General features: G+C 37.5%; 1 protein-coding gene across 4 annotated transcripts in view; it reads left to right on the forward strand.

Annotated features, from left to right (window-relative positions):
* Positions 1-27843, forward strand: part of ARHGAP17 (Rho GTPase activating protein 17) — a 136879-nt gene continuing 109036 nt past the window's right edge. For 3 of the 4 annotated variants that reach the window (XM_074280041.1, XM_074280039.1, XM_074280042.1), the window contains exon 1: positions 2-228. In XM_074280041.1, coding sequence (XP_074136142.1) covers positions 176-228 — 53 coding nt within the window. In that variant the 5' untranslated portion in view covers positions 2-175. Of the gene's footprint in view, positions 229-27843 lie in introns of all 4 variants that reach the window. The other variant, XM_074280040.1, reaches the window with a different exon arrangement.

Raw genomic sequence — 27843 nt, forward strand, 5'->3', positions numbered from 1 at the left:
GGGGCGGGGCCGGGCGTCGGCTGGTCCCGGGAGCTCAGTGCTAAAGTCGCTGCCGCCCGGACACTATGTAGGAGCAGGCAGGGCCTGGCCGCACCCCCACACCTCTCTGCCCGCGAGCCCCGCCGCGCCCCCTTGCTCAGGACACGCTGCCTCTCCGGCCCCACCGGACGCCACCATGAAGAAACAATTCAACCGCATGAAGCAGCTGGCCAACCAGACCGTGGGCAGGCGAGTGACCCTCCCCTTCCCCCCACCCCGGGCCATTGCCCGGTACTGCCCCGCCCTGGGCCGGCATGGTCCCAGCGCCCCTGCCGAGGGCTGACCTGTCGTCGCCCTCCCCTTCAGGCCTGGCGATGGGCTTAAGCCAGTCTTGGGCCGAATCCCAATGGGGTTCCACTCTGGGCGCGCGGGAGCCTGGCGACCCCCCTTACCACCCCGCTGCGTCCCAGGATATTCCATCCCCAGCGGCCCTCTTCCCGCCTTGGGACAGGCACCCGGACAATCCGCCGGCCCTGCTTCCTTCCCGCGTGCACCGCGGTCTCTGACCCCCGGTGTGTCTGAGTTTAAAAAAAAAAAAAAAAAAAAAAAAAAAAAAAAAAAAAAAGCGAGGTTTGGGGGACTGGGGGACTTTGTTTCTCACTGAGGAAAGAGAAGCTTGTGCAGCTTCTAAAAAGTTAGTGTGGGTGGAGGGGCCGCACTGAGGGGAGGAGGATGTGGAATGAACCTGAACTTATTAGAGAAAAGAATTAGGAGGAGGAGGAGTGTTTTCTGAAACTTAGATTTCTCTAAGATGCTGCTAACTGATAGGGCCTTGTGGTCTAGCGGCTTCGGTGCCTTCTTGGGTCAGGTCCTTGTCAATTTCACGGTTGGGTACTTGGGTGTTGAGAAGTAAACAAAGTAACAACACAACCGGATTCCCAGGGGTGCATCCCTTTTTGGTTTTTGTTTTCTGAAAATGTGTCATTTCGCTGCTTTTGAGTTTTGTATCCATCCAACTCCCTCCATCTCTTCAGCCTCCCCCAGAAAGGTGAGCCATGTACTATCCTCCAGAGAGAGAAATTCAATTCAGTTGTACAGTGACCCGATGTTTTTGAGTTAAATTTCTGAGCTCCTATTGTGTGCCGAGGAGTAAGCTGTTAATTTCTTGTTTGTTTGTTTTTTTTAATAGTTCCTGGTAATAAAAAATTTATTTTTAAAAATTAAAGAAAATTCAAATCTTTTTCCTTTCAAAATTTGGGAAGGGGTTTTAAAACAGCCCTTTGGAAAATCACAGATATGTTTCCTGGTCATGAAGTCAGGGCTGAGAAACTGAGAACATTACTGCTACAAATTCTTGACTTTCTGAATTGCTGAATCACAAATATAGCTTTAAGAAAACTTTAAAAGTGTAATATTTGGACAGATTCAACTCTTTTTACCCTTTTACTATTTTAGTGGTGATGCCAATAAATGTTTAACAGGGAATACTGTAAATTATTAAGTGTCAGGATACACTTGGGAGAAGTCAGAGATTTGAGTGATCAATCTTATCTGTTGGGCTTTTTTTTTTTTTTTTTTTTTTAAACTCTTAGAATTATGTACCAGGTAGTTTAGATATGACAATGGCTTAGTGCCTCTTGAATTGTTTATTATTTAGTGAACTATTGTTATAACCCCAGTTTTACAGATGCTGAAACTGAAGTCTGTAAAAGGGAAATTACTTGGCTAAAGTCACAAAACCAGATAGTGAAAGAGCTAGCATTAAAACTGAGATTGTTTTAACTTCCTAATCACCACCATTCCTTACACTACACCATACTTGGGTTGGCTTTATAATAATTATATTTTTTATTCTAGCAAATTACCTAAGCATTTTTCATAATTATTATCTTTTATCAGATGAAATTGGTAATCGGGTCAGCTGCAACAAGCATGATAGACTTTGTCTGAGTTTAATGTTTGTTCAAAAACTTCCTCTTTGTCTTAATTTGATTTTCACTGTTTCATTTCCTTCACATTTTTTGCTTAGCTTGGTTGTTAAACTTTTGTCTTGCTCCACCCTGCTGTCTTGGTATGCTTCCATTTTATTTTCAGAGTTAACCCCTTCTAAAGAATGTTGGTTCATTCCTGTATTGCTGGAAGAAATTCAGGCAGGGTATATGCCACTTAATCATTTCGATTATTACTTTCTTGCCCATGTAAGACCTATATAAGATCCTTCTAACACTAACATTGTGTTGTAAGGTCCCTTTCAAGTTCTATTATTATGTGACTTTGAGTGTACTTTAAGAATTCGGTGGGTTGCAAAACATCCTCAGAAGCTCTGTTGACCAATTTTCTACAGATGTGATTTATTATTTATGTCACTTTCAAGTGCATTATTGCTGGGAATTATGAAAACATGGTTTAATGACACAAAGAGCATCCAGGTACCTATTTACTCAATTACCAATTTTGGTTGGCTTGTTTTGTTCTGAGATAGAGGTATTGTAATATAGGGGAAAGAAAGTTAGACTGGAAGCTAGGAGGCAGGTTTTCATTCCAACTCTATAACTAACTATATGTTAGACAGATTTCTTTACTTCTCTGATACTTCTCTCCTCCTTAAATGGTAATCTCATTCAGTTCTGTAATAGGTTGATTCTGAATTGTACAGTTTTCTAAAGTTGCCACTAATGGAAAAAGCAGTAGATTTAGAAGCAGTTCTACTTACTACATTTATGACCTCTATCGAATGACTTCACTTATTTGGTCCTAAGTTTCCTCATTTATACAATGAGGAAGTTAAGCTAAATGATCTCTAAGGGCCCTTCCAGTTCCAAATTCTGTAATCCCTGTGAAGTTGTTAGTCTTGAATCTGTTGTCAGCAGTGAACTTGGGCAAATCACTTGCCTGATTTGGACTCCAGTTACTCTATAAAATGGATTTGACCACCTTTCTTAGTCTGAAGACACCGCTTTCTTAAACAAAACAAAAACAACAACAAAAAAGCAAAAACATTTATTCCTTACTGAGTGGAAACCCTTTCCCCTCATAATAGTAGTTATATCAGCATTCTTTGGTTGAAAGCGACTGTGAATTTAATAACATTTTAAAGTGAATTTATATTTTATAAATTACAGAGAATAAAGTCTAGGAAAAAATTCTCATTAGAAAGAAATGGGTCTTCAGTAATATAGACAAGACACAAAGTTCATTATGCTGCATATTTTGTTGTCACTAAATAAGGATCAAAATGATAATGGTTGCTACATATATGAATTTTCAGATCATTTGCAGTAATTCTATGTAACCCATAGATGAAGACCTATTGAATCAAGTAATTTCCAATGTTCATTCTGGCTCCAGGATTTTGTGGTTATGTTCCTTAAGCATCTGGGAAAGAAGCCCAGATACCAGACTAAATTGATTTAATACCCTTTTGGTAAGTAGGATGAGGAAGATGCTGTGCTTAATGCTTCCTGAAAATTGGGGCATTGTGGTGTAGTGGACAGGGTCCAATATTTACCAGATGTGAGATAATTGGAAAGTCACTTCTCAGAGTTTCCATTTTGCCATCTGTAAAATGGGACTAGTAATATTTGCACTACCAAAAAGGATGATGAGGATGGTGGTTTTTTTAAGACCATTATGTGCTATATAAATGTGAGTTGTTATTTCTGGATTAGTACCAGTAATGTTGACCCAACCTAATTGTGACTTACTCTGGGAATATTGTGGCAAAAATGTATGAGAACTGTGGACTGCAGCCATGGAATGATTCATGGGTGGACCTGAAGCATAATTCTGGAACTTGACCTTTGACTGTTTCTATGAAAATAAATCTTTATTGCTAAATGCCAGTGAGGGAAGCTGCAGCCATTGGAAAATTGTTAAGGGTGTGGTTCTTGCATTTTTATTTCACTAGGGAATCATTTATTTCTTAGAAATAAATTAGCATTTAGCAATTTAATTAAAATATTTTCCATAATTTGGTAAGAGGATCAATAAAGCACAGAACTGGGAATTCACCCAGATATTAAAAAGGATGGTGGGCATGTGGTAGTCTAGAGTCATTGAGATACACCCTGAGATTAGTTATGCAATGCCAGATTGAGAGATTGCTACTTATTGGCAAAGGGAGAGAAAAGAAGTCTTGAGGGAAATTATTGTGGTGTAGTAGATGGAGCATTGATCTGAGTGTCAGGAGACCCTGATCTTGTTCTGGCTTTGTAACTAATGTACTGTATGACATTGGGCAAGTCACTTTATTTTTGAGGATCACTGCTTTTTCCTCTGAAACTTAAGTGGTTGGACTGATTGAATTCTGACCATTCTTTTCTAGTTCTTTCTATGATTTTATGTAGAGGTAATTTGAGGAGAGAATGTCTCCTACACAGGTAAGAGTTTACTACTTTTTTGTGGAGAAGGTGGTTAGTGGTTAGTTCTTAGGTTGTAGGTATTTGTTTTGGGCATAGTGTCTACAAGGGGATGAAAGAATGCTAGAGCTGGAAAAAATCTTATTGATAATCTGGTCTAGCATATTCTCAAACGGTGGTCCAGGGGTCTTTGAGACCTATTTGGGGGTCCACAAGGTCAAACTGTTTTCTCATATTGATATGTTAGCAACATTTTAACTTCTAATATAGTAGTTAAATATAGTCTAATATAGTAAATATATAATCTATGTAAACAAAAACTTTAAGGGGGAATCAGTAAGTTTTAAGAAGTTAAAGGGATCTCAAGATTAAAAAGTTAGAAAATCTCTGATCTAGTCAGTTTCCCCCTTAGATGGTAAAACTGAGCCCTTCAGAGATTATGATTTTCCAATTAAGTCACAGAGCTAGGATTCCTAGGGTCAGAGTAGGTCCTATAGGGGTATTCCAGGGGAAGTTGCTTTAGAGAAATTATTTTAAAAATATTTTATTTTTCCATATACATGCAAAGGTAGTTTTCAACATTCACTTTTGCAAAATCTTGTGTTCCAAATTCTTCTTTATTTCTCCGCCCCCTCCCTTCCCCAAGGCAGCAAGCAATGTGATATAAATTAAACGTGTGCAGTTCTAAATATATTTCCATATTTGTCACAAGAAGCATCTGTTCTTGACTTTAGTGCTGAGTGGATGAGATTCCAAGGAGAAACCTGGGTAGGCTTGATGGGAGAAAATGTCATAAAAACCTATTCTAAGAGAGTTGCATAGGTTCAGCTATCTCTGGGAAGATAACTCAGAAATTGATATTCCTTCTTCTTACCTTCTCTTATCTTTCTTTTCCTCCTAGTCCCTCCCTTTATGGAGAGCCACTCCCTTGTATCTCCTGTTTTTAAAGGCCCAGCCTTACTGAAAAGATACCTTTCAATTTAGAGATGCTTCGCCTCTGCCAATTCTTGCTTCTTTAAAGTCTGCAGGAGTCAGGTAGACTGACTTGCAGAAATGCAGAAGAAAGTGGCTTAACTCATGGTGCTTTGGGAAAATGAGTATTCCTGAGTAAGGCATAATAGGATAAGTATTAAGTGTAAATAAGTAAGTACTTTAGACTGAGGTTAGGTTATACAGTATGTGTCTCCTAGGATGAAGGTGAGGGTGGAAGGTACCTGAGAGAACTCCAAAGGGGGGGTAACATTTGAAATTGGGAATCTTATGAATAAAGGCTTGATGAAGACAGGCAGAATTCAGTAGTGCTCCCTTCAGAATAGGTATCACTTTCCAGGTTGATTCTAGTATTAGTTGGCTTTCCAGAGAGTTGAGAAGCAGTGTGTAGTGAAAATGTCCATTGAAATCTTAAATGTATTCAAATCCTGACTTCTTTGGTACTTGTTGAGAATACTTGTGAGAGTAGACTAGTCATTTTCCTCTGGCAGGTTTAAATTATCTTGTCTGTGAAGTGAGACAATTTGTCATGATGATCAGGAGGGTCTCTTTAATTCTAACTTTGTGATATTGTTACCTCTGGGCTTAAGAGGCCTCGAAGTGCTTCACAGAATGTTCTGACATCAAACTTGGTTTGCTGGGACAGAGCTGGTCTTTGAGATCTGTCCATCTAAATCTGATTTAGAATTAAATTGGCTATTGAAGTCTTGGTGAAGTTTATTCGAGGATATGTTCTAGGAGGGATGAAATGCTCTTAGGCTTTGCGGCTAGTAACTGGTGATCACAGAATCATAGATTTTAAGCTTGAAAGGATCTCAGAAGTCTAGATCTAGCCTAATTGCTTTTTTTTTTTTACAGGTGAAGTCCCAGAGATTCATCCTTCAAACTTCTTGGCCTTTTCTTGCCATTGGCCATTCAGTCTTTCTGGGTAGTTCATATGGCCAGTAGCTATAGCTAGTTGCCTGTGTACCATTTGCCTGGTGTTTACCAATTAGGTGGGAGTTCTAGACTAGTAATTCCTTTTGCAGAGGTAAGGCATGTAAGGTGGAATCCCAGACTGGAGATATGCCAAGATCAGCGGGGGTGTTGTTCTTCTTACAGCCTTAAGTAAAGGGATTTTGTAGTAAGTCCTCAATACCAAGATTTAACCTCTTGGGGCCAAAGCAACTCAGAAATAGGTAAGAGTTGGCTGGACTCATTTAACAAAGGGGTAGGCTGTGTTAGCTCAGCCTTTTTGTATACTTAGATGGGAGGGAGAGACTGTCCAAAGGAAATTGTTGAATTACTGTTCATGATGTGGACACTTCCCTAGTTTAAAAAAAAAAAAAACCCACACTTATTTGTCTTTTCCTGGGTCAAAGCAAGATGTCTGGAATTGCCTGTGAGAAATCCACATTAGCTGATTCAGGGAGGCTGACTGATGTCCTAGAAAGAGTATGGTACAATCAGAGACCTAGATCAGGTGACACTCAATCAGCTGCATCCTCCTACGCCACTCATTTCTATTCTGTGGACTTCTTTTCCTGTAAGTAAAATGAGTGAGTTCTTAGGTTCTGTATTCCAATTATCTGCTTTGGGGACTGGAGAGGCAGAACATACTGTTGTATTGTGTGACAGGGGACAAAGAGAGTTCTGTGCTTATGCTTGAATCCTGTTAAAACTTAAAAAGCATCAGTCAGTGTTGTTTAACACGAGTTGTTAATGTGGTTAACTTCTCCTTTAAAAATTATGGCAGATTGCCTTTATATTTATTGCCTTTATATTTATATAATCTACTTTAACATGAAACACACCTTCTCATAGTTCTTATTGAGTCTTCTAGCACCTGCTATACTTAAGAATACTTGGAACAATTCATCTGTTTTTTATCCCACTGATTTCTTAGCCTCTGCCAGGAAAGAGCGTGACTTAAGAAAGAAGGCACCTTCTTACTCTGGTGCTTGCATTAGTCTGAGAGGGAATGTTGACTCTCCTCTTCTAGACAGCTTCCTAGCTCCTGAGTCAGATCTTTACATAGTGGATTTATTGTTGAGTTTGAAGTATTATGAAGGCCTTAATTTCAGCAGGGCCAGAGGTGACAAGAGCAAGCAAATTCACTAGTGGGGAGGGAGGAAACTCAAATATACTAGCGTATGTACAATGTTGGGTCAGCGACATACTTGTAGATGAACATACTTTATATAGCACTATTTTAACATGTTGCCAAGAAACATTGCTAAATGAAGAGTCATTTTGGCAGAGAAGGGGGGATAGGTGCTAATAACTAAGTGGAATTTGGAAAAGCCCCATGGCTTAGGTGAGCTTTGAGGAAAAACTAGGGATTCTAAGGGATGGTAGAAGGAAGTGCATTTTGTAGTTGTTTTTAGTTCTCTGGAAAGTTGAGGATGGCTTTATATTGTAATTGCTTTATTTTCTACCTGGTATGTAGTTCTTGGAAATTTTGTCATCAGTGTTAGGATTTTCTGATATTAGGGAAAAAAGGGGTCTAAATGATTATCAAGTTAACAATTTTCCAGAATCCTTAGCAGCTTCCAGTCAGTCATCTGCCAAGCAATAATATTGATTTTTTTTTTTTTAACTCTGGCATTTATAATACCATGAGATACAGCTATTATTCATGTAACAATATAACATACTTGCAGACATTAGACCTTTGGTTTCTCAATAGAGAGGTCTTGTGACAGAAACTTCTAGGTGAGAAAGTAGCTAAGTATAGTCTAAACCTCTTTTTTATAGGTTTTTGTTTGTTTATTTTATTTTGTCTTTTGGAGTAAACTTGACTATAGAAATAGTTTATGGCAAATCTTGCTTTTTTAATATATGGATAAACTGAGTCCAGGGAAGAGAAGTAAAGTACTTATGGTCACCTAGAAAGTTGAGGGTAGTTCTAGGAGAACGCAGGCCTACCTATTCCTGGTTCTTTCAGCTTCACCTCAGTAGGGATAAGCTTCCACTTCCCACAAGACAAAATTGGTAGTCACCCAACCTAGGCAGAAAAACAAAGCATAGTACATGTATCTGGCACATCCCTACAACAGCTCTCTAATTTCTACATTGCTAGAATACAAGAGACTTGTGTTTCACATGAACTAACAATTCTTCCGAGCTTCATTTATAAACAGTCTCTGTGGGCTAGCGTTTTGTGCTTTATATATAGAGGTGGGTAATAATTTCAGAATTAACAGATACTGGAGAAATTAATCTGGAGAGACGAAAATATGCTTTTCTCTTAATGTATCTTGTAATGAAAGTGATTATGAAAGGACCGAGTTCTCTTTGATTCTCAGATCAGAGCTTTGGATTCATCTCCTAAACCCTGGGAATGAGAAATTATTCACTATTTGTCCTTTTCTGGAAGCAGTTTTCCCACTAAGTATGTTAGATCAGTCTAACAATGTTGCCCAGAAAACAGCATAACTATTTAATCTTACATACTTTGTGAAACATATGGTTAACTTCTTAATTAGGTTGTCTAAGTATGTAAAATACTTTAAAATAAAAGCAGCATTGCATGATCCTGGCTCTAGGTTTCATTTCCCTCCGCTATAAAATGCTGATCATAGATTCTTCCCCTGCCCTTCTTCGGAGGTCAAGTGACTTACTCAGGATCACACAGCTTTTAAGTAAGTGTCAGAAGTTTTCCTTGAATGCAGGACTTTTGTGACTCCAAGTCCAACTTCCAGTATAGCTTTCACTTCTTTAAAATAATAAAATATCCAAAAATAGTTAAACAAAACAACATCAAAAAGTGGTGTGCAAACACTTCTGTTATCTATCAATTGTAAAAATTGTAAGAAATCTTGTAAAATTTTACTTTGTTTATTAAGGTTAGTTAACTTTGCATTTTAAGAAACATTTATTGAGTTCAGATATAATTCCTACTAAATTATTAGACAGTTATGGATACAGTTACACAGTTTTGTTACGAAGTTTTGTTTTTCTGTTACACACAGTTTTGTTTTGGGAGGAGGGGCTTGTTAACAATTTTATTGTTTTAATATCAACAAAACATTGTTAGTATAGTGTCTGCTAGGACATGAAAATAGCTTCATTCTAAAGACTTGGATGTTTAGATAATTTTTTTTTTTTTAATTAAAAAAGGGCTTCTGCCAGTATTATTAATTTATATTGAAGTATTCTTTCTTTTTAATAGATGCCATCTGGAAAAGGATTGCTTCATTCCTGTCAATAATTAAGTATTCCCACGATAATGATAAAGCTGACATGAAAAATAATGCTTTTTGAATACATTATCACATTTCTTCCTCACAACAATCTTAAGCAGCTGAGAAAGCTAAGTTTTAGGAGATCTCAAGTGACTTACCCAGGGTCACATGACCCTTTCTTCCTAGCTCTGAACACTGGCATTTCTCTCCATTCTATCTATCAGAGCTGCCTGATTTCTGAATATGCTGCTTGTAAAACTCTTAAAGTATTGATTTGAATAAGAAGATTGGGATCTTTTTTGTCCATTGAAAATGTCATCTTCAGTATATGCTATAATTTATAGATTTATTCCAGTGAGGCTAGGCTGCCTTTGTTCTAAAACAAATGCTTTATAATTTATTTTCTGCTGCTGACCAATGAAATAAGTAAAATCATTTGGGAAGTCCCCAGGTCCATGGTGGGATAGAGGTAGAATACAGAGAGGAAGATGAGGAAATGTTGTGTTTTTTGGGGTTTTTTTGTTTTGTTTTGTTTTTTTGGTTTGTTTTTGTTATAAGCTTTTGAAGAAGTAAAGAGCTTTTGGTGGTAAAAGTTTTGTGAATTGGTAGGACCTTGCTGGGGACCATATATGTGTGGTTGGGAAATATGGTTAAGTATCTTTGTTGCTCCTTTTGGGGGAATTGCCTTTAGCATTTTTCATTTTTTTTTTTTTTTTTATTAGACTTGGTAGAATGTCTGGAAACTTTTTTTCCCCTTGTATTATTAATATGAACATAGATTGTAATTAAATTTTACCTTTGTGGTTCTTAAGGAAAGAAAACAAAAACTTTTGGTAAAAATAATGCATAGAGTAGAATAAAGATTGTAATAGGATTTCTTGATGATTTTACTAGTATTTAGAAATCGCCTATTTATAACCAAAAGATATGTGCCGATCACAAAGCATCAAAAGTAGATCCTTGAAAAACTGATACTTGGCAACCCTTAATTTGTTTCTTAGCTACAAGGGATCTGTGCTTAGCCCTGTGCTGCTTAACATCTTTTACTATCAGTGATTTGGATAACCTATATCAGATTGCTTGCTATTTTACTGGAAGGGGGTAGGGGAGCGAGAAAAATTTGGAACTCAAAATCTTATAAAAATGAAAGTTGAAAACTATATTTACATGTAATTGAAAAATTAAATTCTATTAAGTGGAAAAAGCTTTTTTGAAAATAGAAAGTAAAAACATTAAAAACAATCAAGTGATTTTTATAAAGATAGGGATAGCATGCCCATCAAATTGACAGATGACAAGAAATTAGGGAAGGATAAGGATTCCAAGAAGGGATCCAGAAGCAGGACCAAAAGGTCGTTTCCAGGCAGGAATGTTGGACTAAATCTAATAAGATGAAATTGAATAAGGATAAATAGAAAAATTTTAAGGCATTTGATTGTATGGATGGAACATTGGTTTCAGACTCAAGCCTTGGATTCAAGTTGTAGTTCTGACACACAATAATTGTGGAGTCTGAACCACTTATTTCTTCAAGTGGATCTCTAAAACTGTTTTATCTAGCATGGGGAGAGGGATTACCCTACTTTGAAAGAGAGGAGGGTTCATTTTTTCCACTATAAATGTCACTTTTTAATATTAACTTAATCTCCATTACAGGAAGTGTTAACGTCCAGAAGCAGAAAGGTCACTCTCCTTCATTCTGTTTTAATAAAAGCATATCTGTAGTATCTTCAATTCTTAACTTTTTCTGGGTTCTGAGATCTCTGCCAACTCTTGAGATCCTTTCAAATCCAAAGGACTTTCCAGATATTTGTACCTTTTTTGTAGCTAATCTTTTAAAAATAAATGAACATTAATGAGTTTAAATATATATATCTATTTAATTAATTTGGGGATTTGAGTATCCAAAAGTTTTAGGGCTCCTAAATTTGGAAGGACTTATAATTCTAGAGATCTAATTTAGGGAATCTGTCCAGTTTCCTTGGGATATTTTTAACCTTATATCAGTCATCCAAGAGAGAATTATGAATTAAGGCTGCTCTTTATTTTGCCCAAATGAGATAACATGAATACTACTCTGCAAACTCTAAAGCACTATGTAAGTGCCAATTATTATTATTATAGCTACCCAGAAAAATGAGGGATGTCATTAATCTTACCCAATTATGAGTTCTGTCATATTTGCTGCTAGTTGGGAGCTGGAGAACCATGGAGGAAAGAATAAAAGAATTGTAAGAGGTAGAATAGTTTAAAAAGGCTAAGGTTTTCATCATAACGTATTTCATATTTTAAAATGAAGAGACTGGATTAGATGGCCTATTAAATGTTCTATGGGTCCTTCTAGTTTAAATTCTCTGGAATGTATATTCCTTTTACTTAAGCAAATCATAATATATTCACTCCTCTCCTTTTGCTACTTTTGTTCACATCTTTATGTAATCATCCATAAAAGAAAATTTTGACATGCTGAAGACTTTTTATTTATTTATTCATTCATTTATTTATTTTTTTAAGGAGGTAGTACTGCATCAGGGAATCCATCTGATAGTCTATGTGCCGCGTGATTCATCCATCTTTGCTCATTCACACCTTTAATGATACCCTTTTCATGACTTGTTTATAACTCATGTTAATATGTTTTAACAAATTTAGCTCTACAGTATCTCTATCACAATTTGAGTATTTTTGAATGTGTGGTATTCCTTGATTTTAGCTATATAACATCATTTGGTGAATATTGGTGTTAAACAGATTGCCTTTGGAATCACTAAAATTAGTTGCTTATCAAATGGGATCCAGTCAGCTTTCCTCTTTAATTTTAATCAAAAATACTTGTTCTTGATTACTCTCTCCCCAGGATGTATGTACTAAAGGATTAACTAAAAGGGACATTTATTCATTTGCAACCCGTTTGGGCACTATGTCTTGTAACATCATAAATGAACAGATTTCAGACTTTAAAATGGGATTTGACCATTAATGATGGGGAATTTGGTTGTGGTAACTTTATTATTATTTAATATAATAGTGTCCTGTCCTATGTGTCCATATATCCACAGACTTGATATATAGGTAATGTTTTATTTTATGCAAAAAACAGAAATTATGCATTGATGCTGCTCTTTTAGTTTATTCAAATAAAAAAAAACAACTTTGCAACTTTGCAAACCTTAAAGTGTTTTATAAATTCACTTATCAATAATACCTAGAATAATCGGGGGAGACAGAGTGTTTTGTACACATTTGTATGTAGCAGGTTTTAACAAAGTTTTGTTCATTTAAATATGTTCTAAACATTTTTTGCTAAAGAGTTTCATTTTAGGTGGTTGGGGGAAAATGGTACTCAGCTGCAGTTATTGCTTTTAGATAAATTTTAAAATAGGAAACTTCTGGAGGTATGCACAGAGCAGTTAAATGAGTGTTAAAGCCTGGTCCTTTTACTCGTGACAAGCAAGTAATTAATTGATTTAAGTCAGTCCCCCTTATAGCCATCTGATAAAGGAAGAATACCTGGGTGGGAGAATTATTGGGACTACACAGAATTACAGGTTTGTAGATCTAGAAGTAGAAGGGAACTTAGAGGTCATCTTTTCTGAATCTGAAAAGGTTAGAGTGATTTGCTGAGGGATTGGATGCTTTGCTCCAAATCCCTCTTAATATATTAAATGGCAGAGTCAGGGTGGAAACTTGGGTCATCTAATTCCAAAATTCAGTGCTCTTGCCACTGAATCACTGAAACCCAAAGTTGGAATGACTCTTGCATCTAGTCTAAACCATATGACTAACAATCTCTTCTTCATCCTTCTCTACACATGTTTGTCTCTCCCTTGTTGGAAGACTTCCATTGGTGGGGAAGTGTGCTGCCTCTCAAAGAAGTTCATTCTACTTTGGGTACATGCTCTTTAGATATTGACATATAACCCTCTCAAAAGTAGCCAGAACAGAGGAACTACATGAGGAGAGTAAATATATATTAAAGCTTTTAATTTTTAAAACACATGCATGGATAATTTTTCAATATTAACCCTTGCAAAAACTTGTGTTTCAGTTTTCTCCCCTTTTTCCCCATTCCCTCCCCTAGATGGAAAGTAATCCAATATAGGTTAAACATGCTGAAAATGATGTTAAATCCAATATATGCATACATATTATTCAATTATCTTGCTTCATAAGAAAAATCAAAGTGAGAAAGAAAATAAAATGCAAGCAAATGGTTACAACAAAAAGAGTGACAATGCTATGTTATGGTCCACACTCGGTTCCCACAGCTCTCTCTGGGTATAGATGGCTCTCTTCCTCACAAGATTATTGAAACTATTGAATCTTCTTATTGTTGAAGAGAGCCACTTCCATCAGAACACATCCTTATACAGTCTTGTTGTTGCTGTGTACAACGATCTCCTGGTTCTGCTCATTTCACTCAGCATCAGTTCATGTAAGTCTCTCCAGGCCTCTCTGAAATCATCCTGTTGGTCATTTCTTACAGAAAAATAATATTCCATAACATTCATATACCACAATTTATTCAGCCATTCCCCAACTGATGGGCATCCACTCAGTTTCCAGTTTCTGGCCACTACAAAGAGGGCTGCCACAAACATTCTTGCACATACAGGTCCCTTTCTGAGGAGGGTAAATATTGTGACAAAACCTTTACCGCTGACTTGTGCATGGCCTTGGGCAGATTTTTCCCCTTTCTGAGCCACAGTGCCATGTGTGGTGAGAGGAAGAGGCTGGACTTCACTAGACAGGACCTTTGCTAGCAGGGTAGAGTGCCCTGAGCTAGGCCGAGAGCCCTTGGGTCGGGTCTCAGCTCTGAGGTGTCTAAGCTGTGTGGCTGGGAGAAAAGATCCCTGTCGCTCGGGGCCTCTGTGGACTCTGCATCCCCTGCAGCTCTAACTTCCTGTGTTTCTGGGGCTTAGGAATGCCTTCACATCTTGTTTATATCATGTAAGGGCCTTTCTAGAGGGGCTCTCTGTGGACACAATCGGGGACGTGGGAAGAACATTAGCAGACAGTTGTGGTTTGGCAGTTTACCTTAGGTAAACATGGCGCACCATTTGTTTTTGTTAACCACCTGGTCTCAGCCTTGAGGAGACCCAGGACCATCCATTTTGAGTGACAGTGGAACATTGGCTGTCCTTGGGGAAAGGGTGCCCGTGGTCGGGAAGGATACGTGCAGGTTGACCTGAATGCTTCTTTCTGCTTACGCTGCTGCTTTCCCAATCTGTGGCCTCGGCAGCTGCACATGGGGGAAGATGACCCCAGCTGGGGACCAGCCAGTTTTCACACAGCTGCTTTTTCTCCTAACTTGAGTATTTCTACCTTTGCTACTGCCATTTGCCCATGTTTCCATGTTAAAATTCTCAATTAGATGTGTGTTAAATACTCTTCACCTCTTTTGTCCCACACATTATGAATCCTATCCATTTGTGTTGATTTCCATGTGTTGGGGAGAGGGTGGGGTGGGGGAAGGGGGTCATTGCTGCCCACCTCTGGGATTACTGATCTTTGTTCGTCTCTGCCCATATCATGCTGCCAGGCTAGCGGCCTTGTCTGCTCACAGAACTCCTTTGCTCATAAGTCTTTAGTTATTCCATGAGAAAAGGATTCTAGGACTTAGAGCTAAAGAACCTTTTTTTTTTTAAATTTTATTTATTTATAAATTTTTTGACAGTATATATGCATGAGTAATTTTTTTTATATTATCCCTTGCATTCATTTTTCCAAATTATCCCCCCCCTCCTTCTACTCCCTCCCCTTGATGATAGGCAATCCCATACATTTTACATATGTTACAATATAACCTAGATACAATATATGTGTATAAATCCAATTTTTTTTGTTGCTTGTTAAGTATTAGATTCCAAAGGTATGAGTAACCTGGGTAGACAGACACTAGTGCTAACAGCTTACATTCGCTTCCCAGTGTTCCTTCTCTGGGTGTAGTTATTTCTGTCCATCATTGAGCAACTGGAAGTGAGTTGGATCTTCTCTGTGTTGAAGATATCCACTTCCATCAGAATACATCCTCATACAGCATTGTTGTTGAAGTGTATAGTGATCTTCTGGTTGTGCTCATTTCACTCAGCCTCAGTTGATGTAAGTCTCTCCAAGCCTCTCTGTATTCCTCCTGCTGGTCATTTCTTATAGAACAATAATATTCCATAACCTTCATATACCATAATTTACCCAACCATTCTCCAATTGATGGACATCCATTCATCTTCCAGTTTCTAGCTACAACAAAAAGAGCTGCCACAAACATTTTGGCACATACAGGTTCCTTTCCCTTCTTTAGTATTTCTTTGGGATATAAGCCCAATAGCAGCAATGCTGGATCAAAGGGTATGCACAGTTTGATAACTTTTTGCGCATAATTCCAAATTGCTCTCCAGAATGGTTAGATTCTTTCACAACTCCACCAACAATGTATCAGTGTCCCGGTTTTCCCACATCCCCTCCAACATTCATCATTATTTGTTCCTGTCATCTTAGCCAATCTGACAGGTGTGTAGTGGTATCTCAGAGTTGTCTTAATTTGCATTTCTCTGATCAGTAGTGATTTGGAACACTCTTTCATATGAGTGGATATAATTTCAATTTCATCATCTGAGAATTGTCTGTTCATATCCTTTGACCATTTCTCAATTGGAGAATGGTTTGATTTCTTATAAATTAGGGTCAGTTCTCTATATATTTTGGAAATGAGACCTTTGTCAGAACCTTAAACTTTACAAATATTTTCCCAATTTGTTACTTCCCTTCTAATCTTGTTTGCATTAATATTGTTTGTACAGAAACTTTATAGTTTGATGTAATCAAAATCTTCTATTTTGTGATCAATAATGATCTCTAGTTCTCCTCTGGTCATAAATTCCTTCCTCCTCCACAGGTCTGAGAGGTAGACTTGTTTTCTGTTTCTCTAATCTATTTATGATCTCATTCTTTATGCCTAAATCATGGACCCATTTTGATCTTATCTTGGTATATGGTATTAAGTGTGGATCCATATCTAATTTCTGCCATACTAATTTCCAGTTTTCCCAACAGTTTTTTCCAAATAATGAATTTTTATCCCTAATGTTGGTATCTTTGGGTTTGTCAAAGACTAGATTGCTATAGATGTACACTGCTAAAGAACCTTTGAGACAGACTGGTTTAGTCCCCTGGTTGTACAGATGAGGAAACCCAGGCCCAAAGAGGTATGGTGACTGGCCCAGAAGGGGCAGCTAGGCGGCGCTGTAGTGTTCAGAGCACCGGGGTGGAGAGCTGCCCTTCCCATGTGACCTTAGACACTTATGCGCCAGCTATGTGACCCCAGAAGTCATTTCACCTTTGCCTCAGTTTACTCAAATGTAAAATTGGATAACAGTCCCATTCTCCCAGCATTGTTTTAAGGATCTAGTGAGCAAAGAGCCTGGTGCATAGTACATGCTATATATATGTTTGTTGTGATGAAGATGTGGAGTTAAAAGTTTCTTATCTACATTTTACCACCCTGCTTCCATGCTTTCTCTGCCTAAACTTCAAGGCCCTTCACTTCCTCACAGCCCTTTGTTTTATAATTCCATCATTATACACCTCCCACATACTTTTGTGTTCTAACTACTGTGCATTTCTTCCTGCATGCCCCTCTTCCATCTTCTCAGAGAGCTCCAGCTTTTTTAGCCTTTTCATGTTGTAGTCAGTTCAACTGAACAAATATTAAGGATGTAATCTTTAAGTGAGGTACTCTTAAGTGCTAGGGATATCAAGATAAAAACCTACTAATCCTTCCCCTCACAAAGCTTGTTCAGGGAGCTGAAGGGGGAGGAAACAAGAAGCACCAAGTTTAGGCAATAGAAGCTAATGTGAGGAGCCAAAGAACACTAACAGCTGCTGTGATCAGGGGAGACTTTGGTAGGAAGTAGCCCCTGAACAAATGAAGGTTTCTGATAAAGGTGAAAGTGGATCCCAGACCACTTGTCCAAAAGCATGGGCATAGGAGAGGAGAGGCTCAAATGGGGAACGACTGGTGATTGTGAGCTCAGAGGTTGGGTTTTAGGTATGGTTTGGGCTGGATGACCACTGAGGTCTTTTACAAGTCTGAATTCTGTGACCCTCTATGCAATTTCTGCCTTGTCTTTGCTCTTGTTGGTAAGAATGATGAAAACAATTTAAAGTAAGAATTAGCATATTTACAGAAACATGAACTTTAGCTTTGGTGTGAAGTGGGCATTGAGATACGTTTTTTAAAATCATCATGAATTTTTATTAATTTGTTAAATACTGTTTATTAAAATCACTGGTCAGAGGCAGTTTTAACTGCTATTATGGGGTTTAACTGCTAGGAAAGATATTGTATGGTAAAGGGTAAAGAGCACAAGACTCAGTCAGAAGGTATATAAAGATATAAGCCATGGACACATTCCTCCGTAAGTTTCCTCACCTAGAACTAGGAGGTGGTTATTTTCTCACTGCCTGTCTCAGAGGCCTATTGTGGAGAAGAGCCTTTGAAAGCTGTGAAGCCTAGAAATGTCAGCTGTTACTGTCTCCTGAATGCTTTAAGAGCCACTGGTGAAAGCCTTGCACTTTTCAATCCAGGGACATTGGTCTCCTTGACTTTTCTCAAATAAGATACACCTGTCTTGTCTTTTTCATTCACTGTCCCATTCCCGGAGTCCCATTCCTCCTTTAGCTCTGCCCTCTGGTTTGCTTTAAAGCCCAACTAAAATCCTGCCTTCCCCAGAAAGCCTTTCCCAATTCCGCTTAATGCTCCTGCCTGCCTTCTGTTGATTATTTCCTGTTTATCCTATATATAACATGTTTATACCCGGTTGTTTGTATATATCACCTATTAGATTGTGAGTGTCTTGAGAACAGAGATGACCTTTTGTCCTCCTTTATATCTCCAGCACTTAGTGAAGAGCTTGGCACACAGTAGATGTTTAATAAATGCTCCTTGACTAGTTGACTGACTGACATTGAGATAACAGTGGAACAATCATTGAATTTGGAGTTGGAACATGAGTTTGAATTTTGGTTTGTGAAATTCAGTCTCTCAGGAACTCAGGTTTGTCATTGTTTTTTTAATCTCTAAAATCTAAACAAATGAAGTGCTTTCCAGATTGTAATACATGATTTAGGTGATTTTGGTTTTATGGTATTGGTTGTCCTTCCAATGACACAAGTCAGAATCATTACTTGTGGTTGAAAGAATCCATAGCTTGGGGGACAATTTTTTGGTGATGGATAACTTCCTGTTTCTGATGTGTAGTTTCCACTTTAAAAAAGTAAAAAACTAAATAGTTAAGTGGATATGGAACTTAATATAGCTAGTCTTCCTTCAGGATGCTAAACTTCAGATTACTTGATGGGTCTTGCACAGGTAGTAAAACAATTATGTGACCTGAGCACAGTTTTAGGAAATGTCCATGAACCTTTGCTGAGTGAAATGTTTGTGGCAGCCCTTTTTGTAGTGACAAAAAACTGGAAACTGAGTGGATGCCCATCATTTGGAGAATGGCTGAACAAATTGTGGTATATGAACATTATGGAATATTATTGTTCTGTAAGAAATGACCAACAGAAAGAGGCCTGGAGAGACTTATATGAACTGATGCTGAGTAAAATGAGCAGAACCAGGAGATCATTGTACAGAGTAACAACAAGATTATGTGATAATCAATTCTGATGGATGTAGCTCTTTCCAACAATGAGATGATTGAGGTCAGTTCCAATGATCTTGTGATAATGAGAGCCATCAATACCCAGAGAGAGGACTGTGGGAATTGAGGGTGGATCACAACATAGCACTTTTACTCTTTTTTTTGTTGTGGTTTGCTTGAATTCTCTCTCTCTCTCTCTCTCTCTCTCTCTCTCTCTCTCTCTCTCTCTCTCTCTCTCTCTCTCTCTCTCTCTCTCTCTCTCTCTCTCTCTTGATCTGGTTTTTCTTGTGCAGCAAGATAAATACAATAAAGGCATACATATTTATACAATTAACATATGTATTTTTACCATGTTGAACATGTATTAGATTACTTGTCATCAAGGGAAGGGGGGAAAAATTGGAACACAAGGATTTTCAAGGTCAGTGTTGAAAACTTATCCTTGCATATGTTTTTGAAAATAAAAGCTTCAATAAAAATAAATTTAAAAAAAAAAAAAAGAAATAAAGAAAAGGAAGTATCCCTCTGATAAACAGGAGGAGCAAAATCCAGGTGTATGGAGTCAGAAGATCTGGAGTGTGGAGTCCTGACTGCCACTTTCTAACAATGTAAAGATAGAGAAGTCATTTAGGATAGCCTTCCTTTCTCCATCTATACCTTTTCATTTGGAGATACCATTGCCTCCCATAGTTTGCATTTATCATCTTTATGCAGACATTCTCAGACCTGTTTGTCCAGCCCTAACTTCTCTTCTAACTACACTTTACCTTTTCCAACTGCTTTTTACTCAGCTTCTTACACTGTGGTTTGTGACTCCATATGGGATCTTGAAATTGAATATAGGAGCCATGAAATTATGACTTATTACCAGTACATGTTTCATTTGTATAGATATTTTATGTACCTACATACTTGGGTGAATATTCTTAGATGAAAAGGGTTTGTGAGTGGAAAAAGTTTAAGAAATCCTGGTCTAGTACATATCTCAAACCGGATGTCCTATAGACATCTTAAGTTCTGCATATCCAAAAGAGAATTCTTTCTCTTAAGCCCTCAGCCTTATCTTCTTACTATCAAGGGTTCCACCATCTTCCCCACCACCTAGGCTCACAATTTAGGAGTCAACTCATGACTCCTCAGTCTCCATTCAGGTATCCATCCAGTCTCAGTATCCATTCAGGTCCTGTCACTAATACCTTTGGAACATTTTTCTTTCCTCTTACTTTGCCACCATTCTGGAATAGGCCCTTTCATCACCTTATGCTTGGACTTTTGGAGTAACTTGCTAGTGGGTTTTCCTGCTTAGACTCTTACACTGTTATCCATTCTCCAAAATGCCATCAAACTGATTTTCCTAAAGCACAAATCTGACTGTGTCGTCTCCTTGTTAGAAAAATTCTTCTGGTTCCCTATTGCCTCCAGGATAAAATGAAAATATTTTTGTTTGCCATTCAGTGCCCTTCATAACCTATCCTTCCCTGCTACATTTCCAGTTTTCTTACAACTTAACCCCCCACTCTTCATACTTACATCCTTTGATCTCGTAACATTGGCCTTGAACAAGGTGGGCTGTTTGTCAGTTCTAGCATTTTTGCTGGCTGTTTCCCCATGCCCGGAATTTTCTCTTTTAATTTTTTTTTTTTTTAAACTTCCTTCAAGTCTCATCTACAGTTTCACATTCTGCAAAGAAGACTATTCCAGTCTCTCAATTTTAGTGCCTTCCCTCTGAGAGCACCCCCAGTTTATTTTGAATATATCTTATTAGTACAGATTTTTACATGTTATTATTCTTATCCTATCTGTGAATTTCTTGAAAGTAAGAACTTTGGGAGGGGTGCCTTTCTTTGTGTCTCAAATGTGGTGACTTGCACATAATAGGCATTTAATAAATGTTAGTTTAGTGACTTTTGCTTTAGTTTATTCCATTGCTAAAATGAAGTTAGACTACATGGGAATTTTAACTTTTTTTTTCTGTCATCGTACCATCCCCTTTGGCAATTTGGTAAAATTTATTAGTCTCTTTTCAGAATAATATTTTTAAAATATATAACATAAAATATTTAGGATTGCAAAGTGAACCAAAGGTTAGTGAAAAAAATATATATGTATGGGTATATGTATAGAGATGTGTGTGTGTGTGTGTGTGTTTTCTCCATCTAAATTCATGGATCACTAGAAGTCTAGGTGTTTATGGCCCCAGATTAAGAAACTCCTTTAGAGGAAATTTTTCCTGATTGCTTAATTCTAGTTCCCAACTTCTGTTTTATCCTGCATATGACTTGATCATACATAGTTGTTTGCATGTTGTCTCCTCTATTTGATTGTGGAAGTCTTGAGTTGTCTTTTTCCCTGTTTTGTACCTGCAGGACTTAACACAGTGCCTCCCACATAGTAGGCAGTTAATAAATGCTTATTAACTGACTGATAACGTCTGAGATCTCTTGTAAGGTGACATGTTTCAGTATGTGTCCTAGAGTCATTTACCCTGTCAAGAAACTCAAATTCCATTTTTGATTTCACTTTTTACTCTTTTGTCTTGAGAATATTAAACACCTATTATATCCTGAGCACTGTTTGAATACTACAAAGTAGTAGGCTTTTTTCTAGCCTTTATCAAACCCTACATCTATGATTCATATGAATCTGCTTTCCAAAAGCAGAAGCAAGATAAGTTAGAATTGTCCAGGATAGTCTCTAGTTCACCAGCTTATTATTACTAGCATGTGTCATTGGTCTCCTCATCCTGGTTATAGTACAGAGAAGTTTCTAGTTTTGTGTTTCCCTTACTGTCTTCTCTGTAACTGTTTAAATTGATTACATATAAGGAAATAAAAAAGTTTGTGTTGTGTGTAAATTTTATTGTTTGCTAAAACCTAAATTATGATACCCACTTTGGGAAATGGTGTAACTTTTCTTCTCCTTTAAGGCAGTGGACTTCTAGTGGTAAATGTCATAAGATGAGTGAGCACTGTATGTGGTGCAGAAGCCGAGCTCCCTCACAGTTCTGCCTCTTTCTTATTAGCTCTGTGATGTAGGCAGTTCGTTTGCTCAGCTCCTCCAAGCCTCAGTTTCCTCAGCTGTAAAAGAGCATAAGAATGCTTAGACTACCTGCCTTACAGTTTGGTTTTGACCAAAGTGCTTTTATACTTGAGCCATATTTTAGAAATGCCGGTTGTCATAGTATGAAGGTGATAATACTAACACATCAGCCACTGGCTTTTGTGAACTGTTTGGGCTCCATTAAAACTTCTGGGCCTTGTCTTCACTTAGCCAATCTAGTGTTGTCAGGCACATACAAACCAGAGTTTCCTCAATCCATCAGTCAAAAAGCATTTATTAAGAGTATAATACCATGTGCCAGGCGCACTGTGTACTCTAGCAACACAAGTAGAAAAAATGAAACGACTTTTATTCACAAGGAGCTGACATTATAACTGGAGAGTTAGCAAGTGTGTATATAACCTAAAGGGAATACATCCCTAGGTGTGTGTAATCGAATGTACACGAGAAGGCAGTTTGAGAGAGAGTGTGCTAGCAACTGGGGGGAATCTGGAAACGCTTCATGCAGAAAGTGGTGCTAAAGCTGGGTTTGGTGGAGATTGGTTTGTTATTATTTGGTATCACATTTTTAAAAATTCTCTACAGTTCTTTATTTAGTTTGTCAGCCCTTAGTGCTATTTCCTGAAGGAGCCTCTTTTTCTTCATCTTGCCTTTTCTTCCAGGAGGCTGATGGTGCACCGTCCAGCATCTAGCACCAAGAACCATGGTTTGTATGTGCCTGAAGCTGGTGGTGATTTTATAACAGCCCGGGCACCTGGCAGCCATAACTGCCAGCAGTTGGACTCTTGTTTGGCTCCTGCCTCAGGCCCTCTTTGTTATGTTTACCTTTCTCCTTAGAAGAGGAGGAGTGTTTTCTAGAATGGCACAATGAAAAGCATTTTGGCAAGGGGAGATCTTCACAGCCAGGAAAGCTTGAGCTGTATCTTAAAGGAAAAGGGGAATTCCCAGGTGGAGGCCAGGACAGAAGAGATTCCAGGCATCTTGGATAGCCAGGTGTAAGAGCCAAAGAAGGGCAGTGGAGGGTGTGGAGAGCAGACTGAAGTCCATTTGGGGTGGAGTATGGTGTGGGGAGGGAAAGTCATGTTTGGTGAGGTTGGAAAGAGAAGTTGAGGCCAGATTTGTGTAGTGCTTTAAAAACTTAACAGAATTGGAAGCTAAGTGGCCCCCAGAGACCTCCGCAACCATCATCATGTGCTCATCTCTCCAGAGTTAATTAGATCAGACTAGTTAGTCTGTTAGCAGAGATCAACTTCCTGAAAAATAACATCAGTCTGAATTGTTATCATTTCCTTATCCTTTCTCCTCTTCCTCCAACTCTTCAACATCTTTTAAACTCTTAGAGGATGAATTCTCTGAGTCCTTTTTCCTGAAAAAATGAGAAAGAGAAAGGTAACAAAGTAAAAAATGGACTTGCAGCAGCACATATGCTAATTTGTGGAAGCAGACTTTGCTTCAACTGTTTGATCTGAGGCATGTTTAATCATGTGATCTAGCCAGGTCATTTCCACTTTTGGGAAGTAGGGTACAATGAGAAGGTCTGTTGTTAAGGCATAGACTTGGCATAAAACCGGGAGTCTGAGGATCACAGATTGAGGCCCTGGCAATCTGGCAGAACCCAGTTCAGCACCTGCCTCTGACAGATTCTGGCTCTGTAACCATGAATGAGTCATTTACATTCTCTGGGCCTGAAGCAACTCCAACTATAAGTTATTGAACTACTGATCTACATCTGGGAAGGGAATTTCTTATACTAATGACATAATAGCTTTAGACCAAAAAAAATCTAAGATGACAAGAGGTCAAGTAAAAATCAGACCAATTGGATTGGGTTCCTTTATTAAAACATAACTTGTCAAGGTCTGCTTTCTCCTCCCCTCCCATCAAGCATTTTCTTGAAAATAGAGCTCATTTAATTCTGAAGAATTCAAGATGGAAAAATGCTATTCACCTCTACAGAAAGAACTAATGGAGTCTTATTGCAGATGGAAGTATACTACTTGTTTTTATTTTATCTTACCAGGATTTTTTAGCAATATGGAAATGTTTTACATGACTTCACCTGTTTTATCTTTATCAAATTTCTTGCCTCTTGGAGAGAATTTTAAAAAAACAGTAATAGATTTTTCTTTTGCTTTTTTAAAAATAGCTTTGTATTTTCTTTTTTTTAATTAATTTTATAATTATAATTTTTTGACAGTACATATGCATGAGTAATTTTTTTTTACAACATTATGCCTTGTATTTATTTTTCCAAATTTTCCCCTCTTTCCCTCTACTCCCTCCCCCCGATGACAGGCAATCCCATACATATTAAATGTGTTACAGTATAACCTAGATACAATATATGTGTGTAAATCCAGTTTTCTTGTTGCACAGTAAGAATTGGATTCTGAAGATATAAGTAACCTGGGTAGTTAGAGTAGTGCAAACAGTTTGCATTCAATTCCCAGTGTTCCTTCTCTGGGTATAACTGTTTCTGTCCATCATTGATCAACTGGAAGTGAGTTGGATCTTCTCTATGTTGAATATATCCACTTCCATCAGAATACATCCTCATACAGTATCATTGTTGAAGTGTATAATGATCTCCTAATTCTGCTCATTTTACTCAGCATCAGTTGATGTAAGTCTCTCCAAGCCTCTCTGTATTTCTCCTGTTGGTCATTTCTTACAGAACAATAATATTCCATAACATTCATATACCATAATTTACCCAACCATTCTCCAATTGATGGACATCCATTCATTTTCCAGTTTCTAGCCACTACAAAAAGAGCTGCCACAAACATTTTGGCACATACAGGTCCCTTTCCCATCTTTAGTATTTCTTTGGGATATAAGCCCAGTAATAGCACTGCTGGGTCAAGAGTATGCACAGTTTGATAACTTTTTGGGCATGGTTCCAGATTGCTCTCCAGAATGTCTGGATTCGTTCACAACTCCACCAACAATGCATCAGTGTCCCAGTTTTCCCACATCCCCTTCAACATTGGTCATTATCATTTCCTTTCATTTTAGCCAATCTGTGTGTGTAGTGGTATCTCAGAGTTGTCTTAATTTGCATTTCTCTGATCAATAGTGATTTGGAACACTCTTTCATATGAGTGGATATAGTTTCAATTTCATCATCTGAGAATTGTCTGTTCAGATCCTTTGACCATTTATCAATTGGAGAATGGTTTGATTTCTTATAAATTAGGATCAATTCTCTGTATATTTTGGAAATGAGGCCTTTATCAGAACCTTTAATTGTAAAAATATTTTCCCAATTTGTTACTTCCCTTCTAATTTTGTTTGCATTAGTTTTGTTTGTGCAGAAACTTTTTAATTTGATGTAACCAAATAGCTTTGTATTTTCAAAATATATACAAAGATAGTTTTTACTCTTGCAAAACCTTATATTCAAAATTTCTCTCTCTTCCTCCTACCCCTTTCCCTAGACAGCAAGTATTCCAGTATGTTAAACTTGTGCAAGTCTTCTCAGCATTTCCACATTTATCACACAGGAAGACTCAGATTAAAAAAAGGGAAAAAAATTAGAATGGGGGGAAAAAAAAAGGTAAAAATATTATGTTGTGATCCACATTTAGTCTCCATCATCCTCTCTCTGAATGCAGATAGTTCTCGCCATCACAAGTCTATTGGAATTGGCCTAAATTGCCTCAGTGATAAAGAGCCAAGTACATCAGAGTTGATCATTACATAATCTTATTGTTACTGTGTATAATATTGTCTTGATTTTACTCACTTCACTTAGCATCAGTTCATGTAAGTTTCTCCAGGCCTTTCTAAAATCATCCTGCTGGTCATTTCTTAGAAACAAAAATATTCTATTCTATTTATATACCATAACATATTTAGCCATTTCCAACTGATGGGCATCTCTTCAGTTGGAGAAAATTCAGTACTCAAAAAATTTTTAAAATGAGTGTTAATTTTTTACATGTAATTGAGAAATAATAAAATATATAAAAACATATTTTGGGGAAAATTTTTAATAGTAAAAATAGAGCTCATTTAACCATTGAAAATTGCAGTATATAGTCTGACCAAGAGACAGCATAATACAGGCTTTGGAATTAAAAGATCTGAGTGTATATATAGATTTAATTTTTTTTACTCCTTTTTAAAGATCAGATGTCTAACTCTTGGGGTGGACACAGGCATCCCACAAAACTCCCTAATTATGTCCTGAACCAGATTAAAAGTAAAGTGTTTAACAAAATAAACAAAAACATAATAAAACATAATATTAATTTGTGGTTTTGTAAGTCATTGTCTTCCAGGTTGTCCCCCATCCTCTTCAAATTTTGATACCACTGGATTGGATGATTCCTAAAGGGGTTTCCAGTTCTAAATCATCTAGGATCTTAAGATCCTAAGTATTTGATTGAAATAGGTCAGAAATGACTCTTCTTTTCTGCCCTGCAGGTATGAACTGCTAGCCAGATAAGGGATCCATGGCAGTGGGCAATCAGTCTTAATAGTAGTTCAGGGCCCATTAGTCATTAGAAAGACAGAGTTCTTTTTTTTTTTTTTTTTTTTTTTTTTTAATTTCTTTTACCTAGGATTTGGTTGGGAAATGTGAAAAGCCCCCATTAAATAGTTGTATCACTGATTTGCATAAGACTTTAGTGGTCTGTAGACAACTGACAGAGTAAAGTTGTTTTTTTGGACTTGGCTCTAGTACTATATCTGGGATACATTTGAAGCACCTATGTGGGGAGAGGGCTTAGGTTTCCACTTGCAAAGATGCTTGCAAAGCTTTCTTCCTGCTCAGGGAGGAGTGATTTGAATTTCTTATGTGGTGGGGCGGTTAGCTGCTGTGAAGCTAGTAGTGACGGAGCATGGAGCTCATAAGTCCAACCACCAAGCCCTATGTTTGGTGACCACCATATGAATGACCTTGTGAGAATCCCAAATGAGGTTTTTGGGTGGCTTTCCATCTATATTTATAATAGAATGAGCTTGTAAATGTGGCACAAAACAAGTTCTCAGCCTTTTTTTTGTGTCGTGGGCCCTTTTGGTTGTTTATGAATATCTCAATAACAGCTTTAAGTGTGTAAAATAAAATAACGCCACATTTCAAGACACCTGTTGTAATGAAATTCATTTACTAAAATCTTTTAAAAAAGAACACAAGCTCATGATTCCAAGTTGAGAATCCCTATTCTAAAACCTCATTTAAACGTTTTCATTCACCATGTGTTTGTATACCTCCATTGAGGACAAATTTATTACTGTATGTAACCTGTTGTTGGGCATATAGTAGGTACTTAGTAATTGCTTGTTAAAAAACTGATTTTGTACAGCTCTAAGTATTTTAAAATTTTCCTGTAACTTGCCTCCTTTGATGTTTGTTTTGTCCTATAAGATCAAGGGCAAATAAGCATAATCTTTCTTCCTTATTATGACAGTCCTTAAGTTGTTTGAGAATAATGATCATTTCTCTCCTGTCTTACCTTTGCCCACTGTAACATTTTTAGTTCCTTCTGTTGATTCTTTTAAAAAAGAATGGGGGGGGGGGATAACTTTTAGTTTTTATAAGTCATTTTCCTATATTCTACTGTATTCAACTGGACCCTCCCTTGTAAGGCAAACAATCAAATAAAGCCAAGCTACCAACAAAAATGATTATTT

The sequence above is a fragment of the Sminthopsis crassicaudata genome, chromosome 1, assembly GCF_048593235.1.
Source record: "Sminthopsis crassicaudata isolate SCR6 chromosome 1, ASM4859323v1, whole genome shotgun sequence".
Classification (NCBI taxonomy): Eukaryota; Metazoa; Chordata; class Mammalia; order Dasyuromorphia; family Dasyuridae; genus Sminthopsis; species Sminthopsis crassicaudata.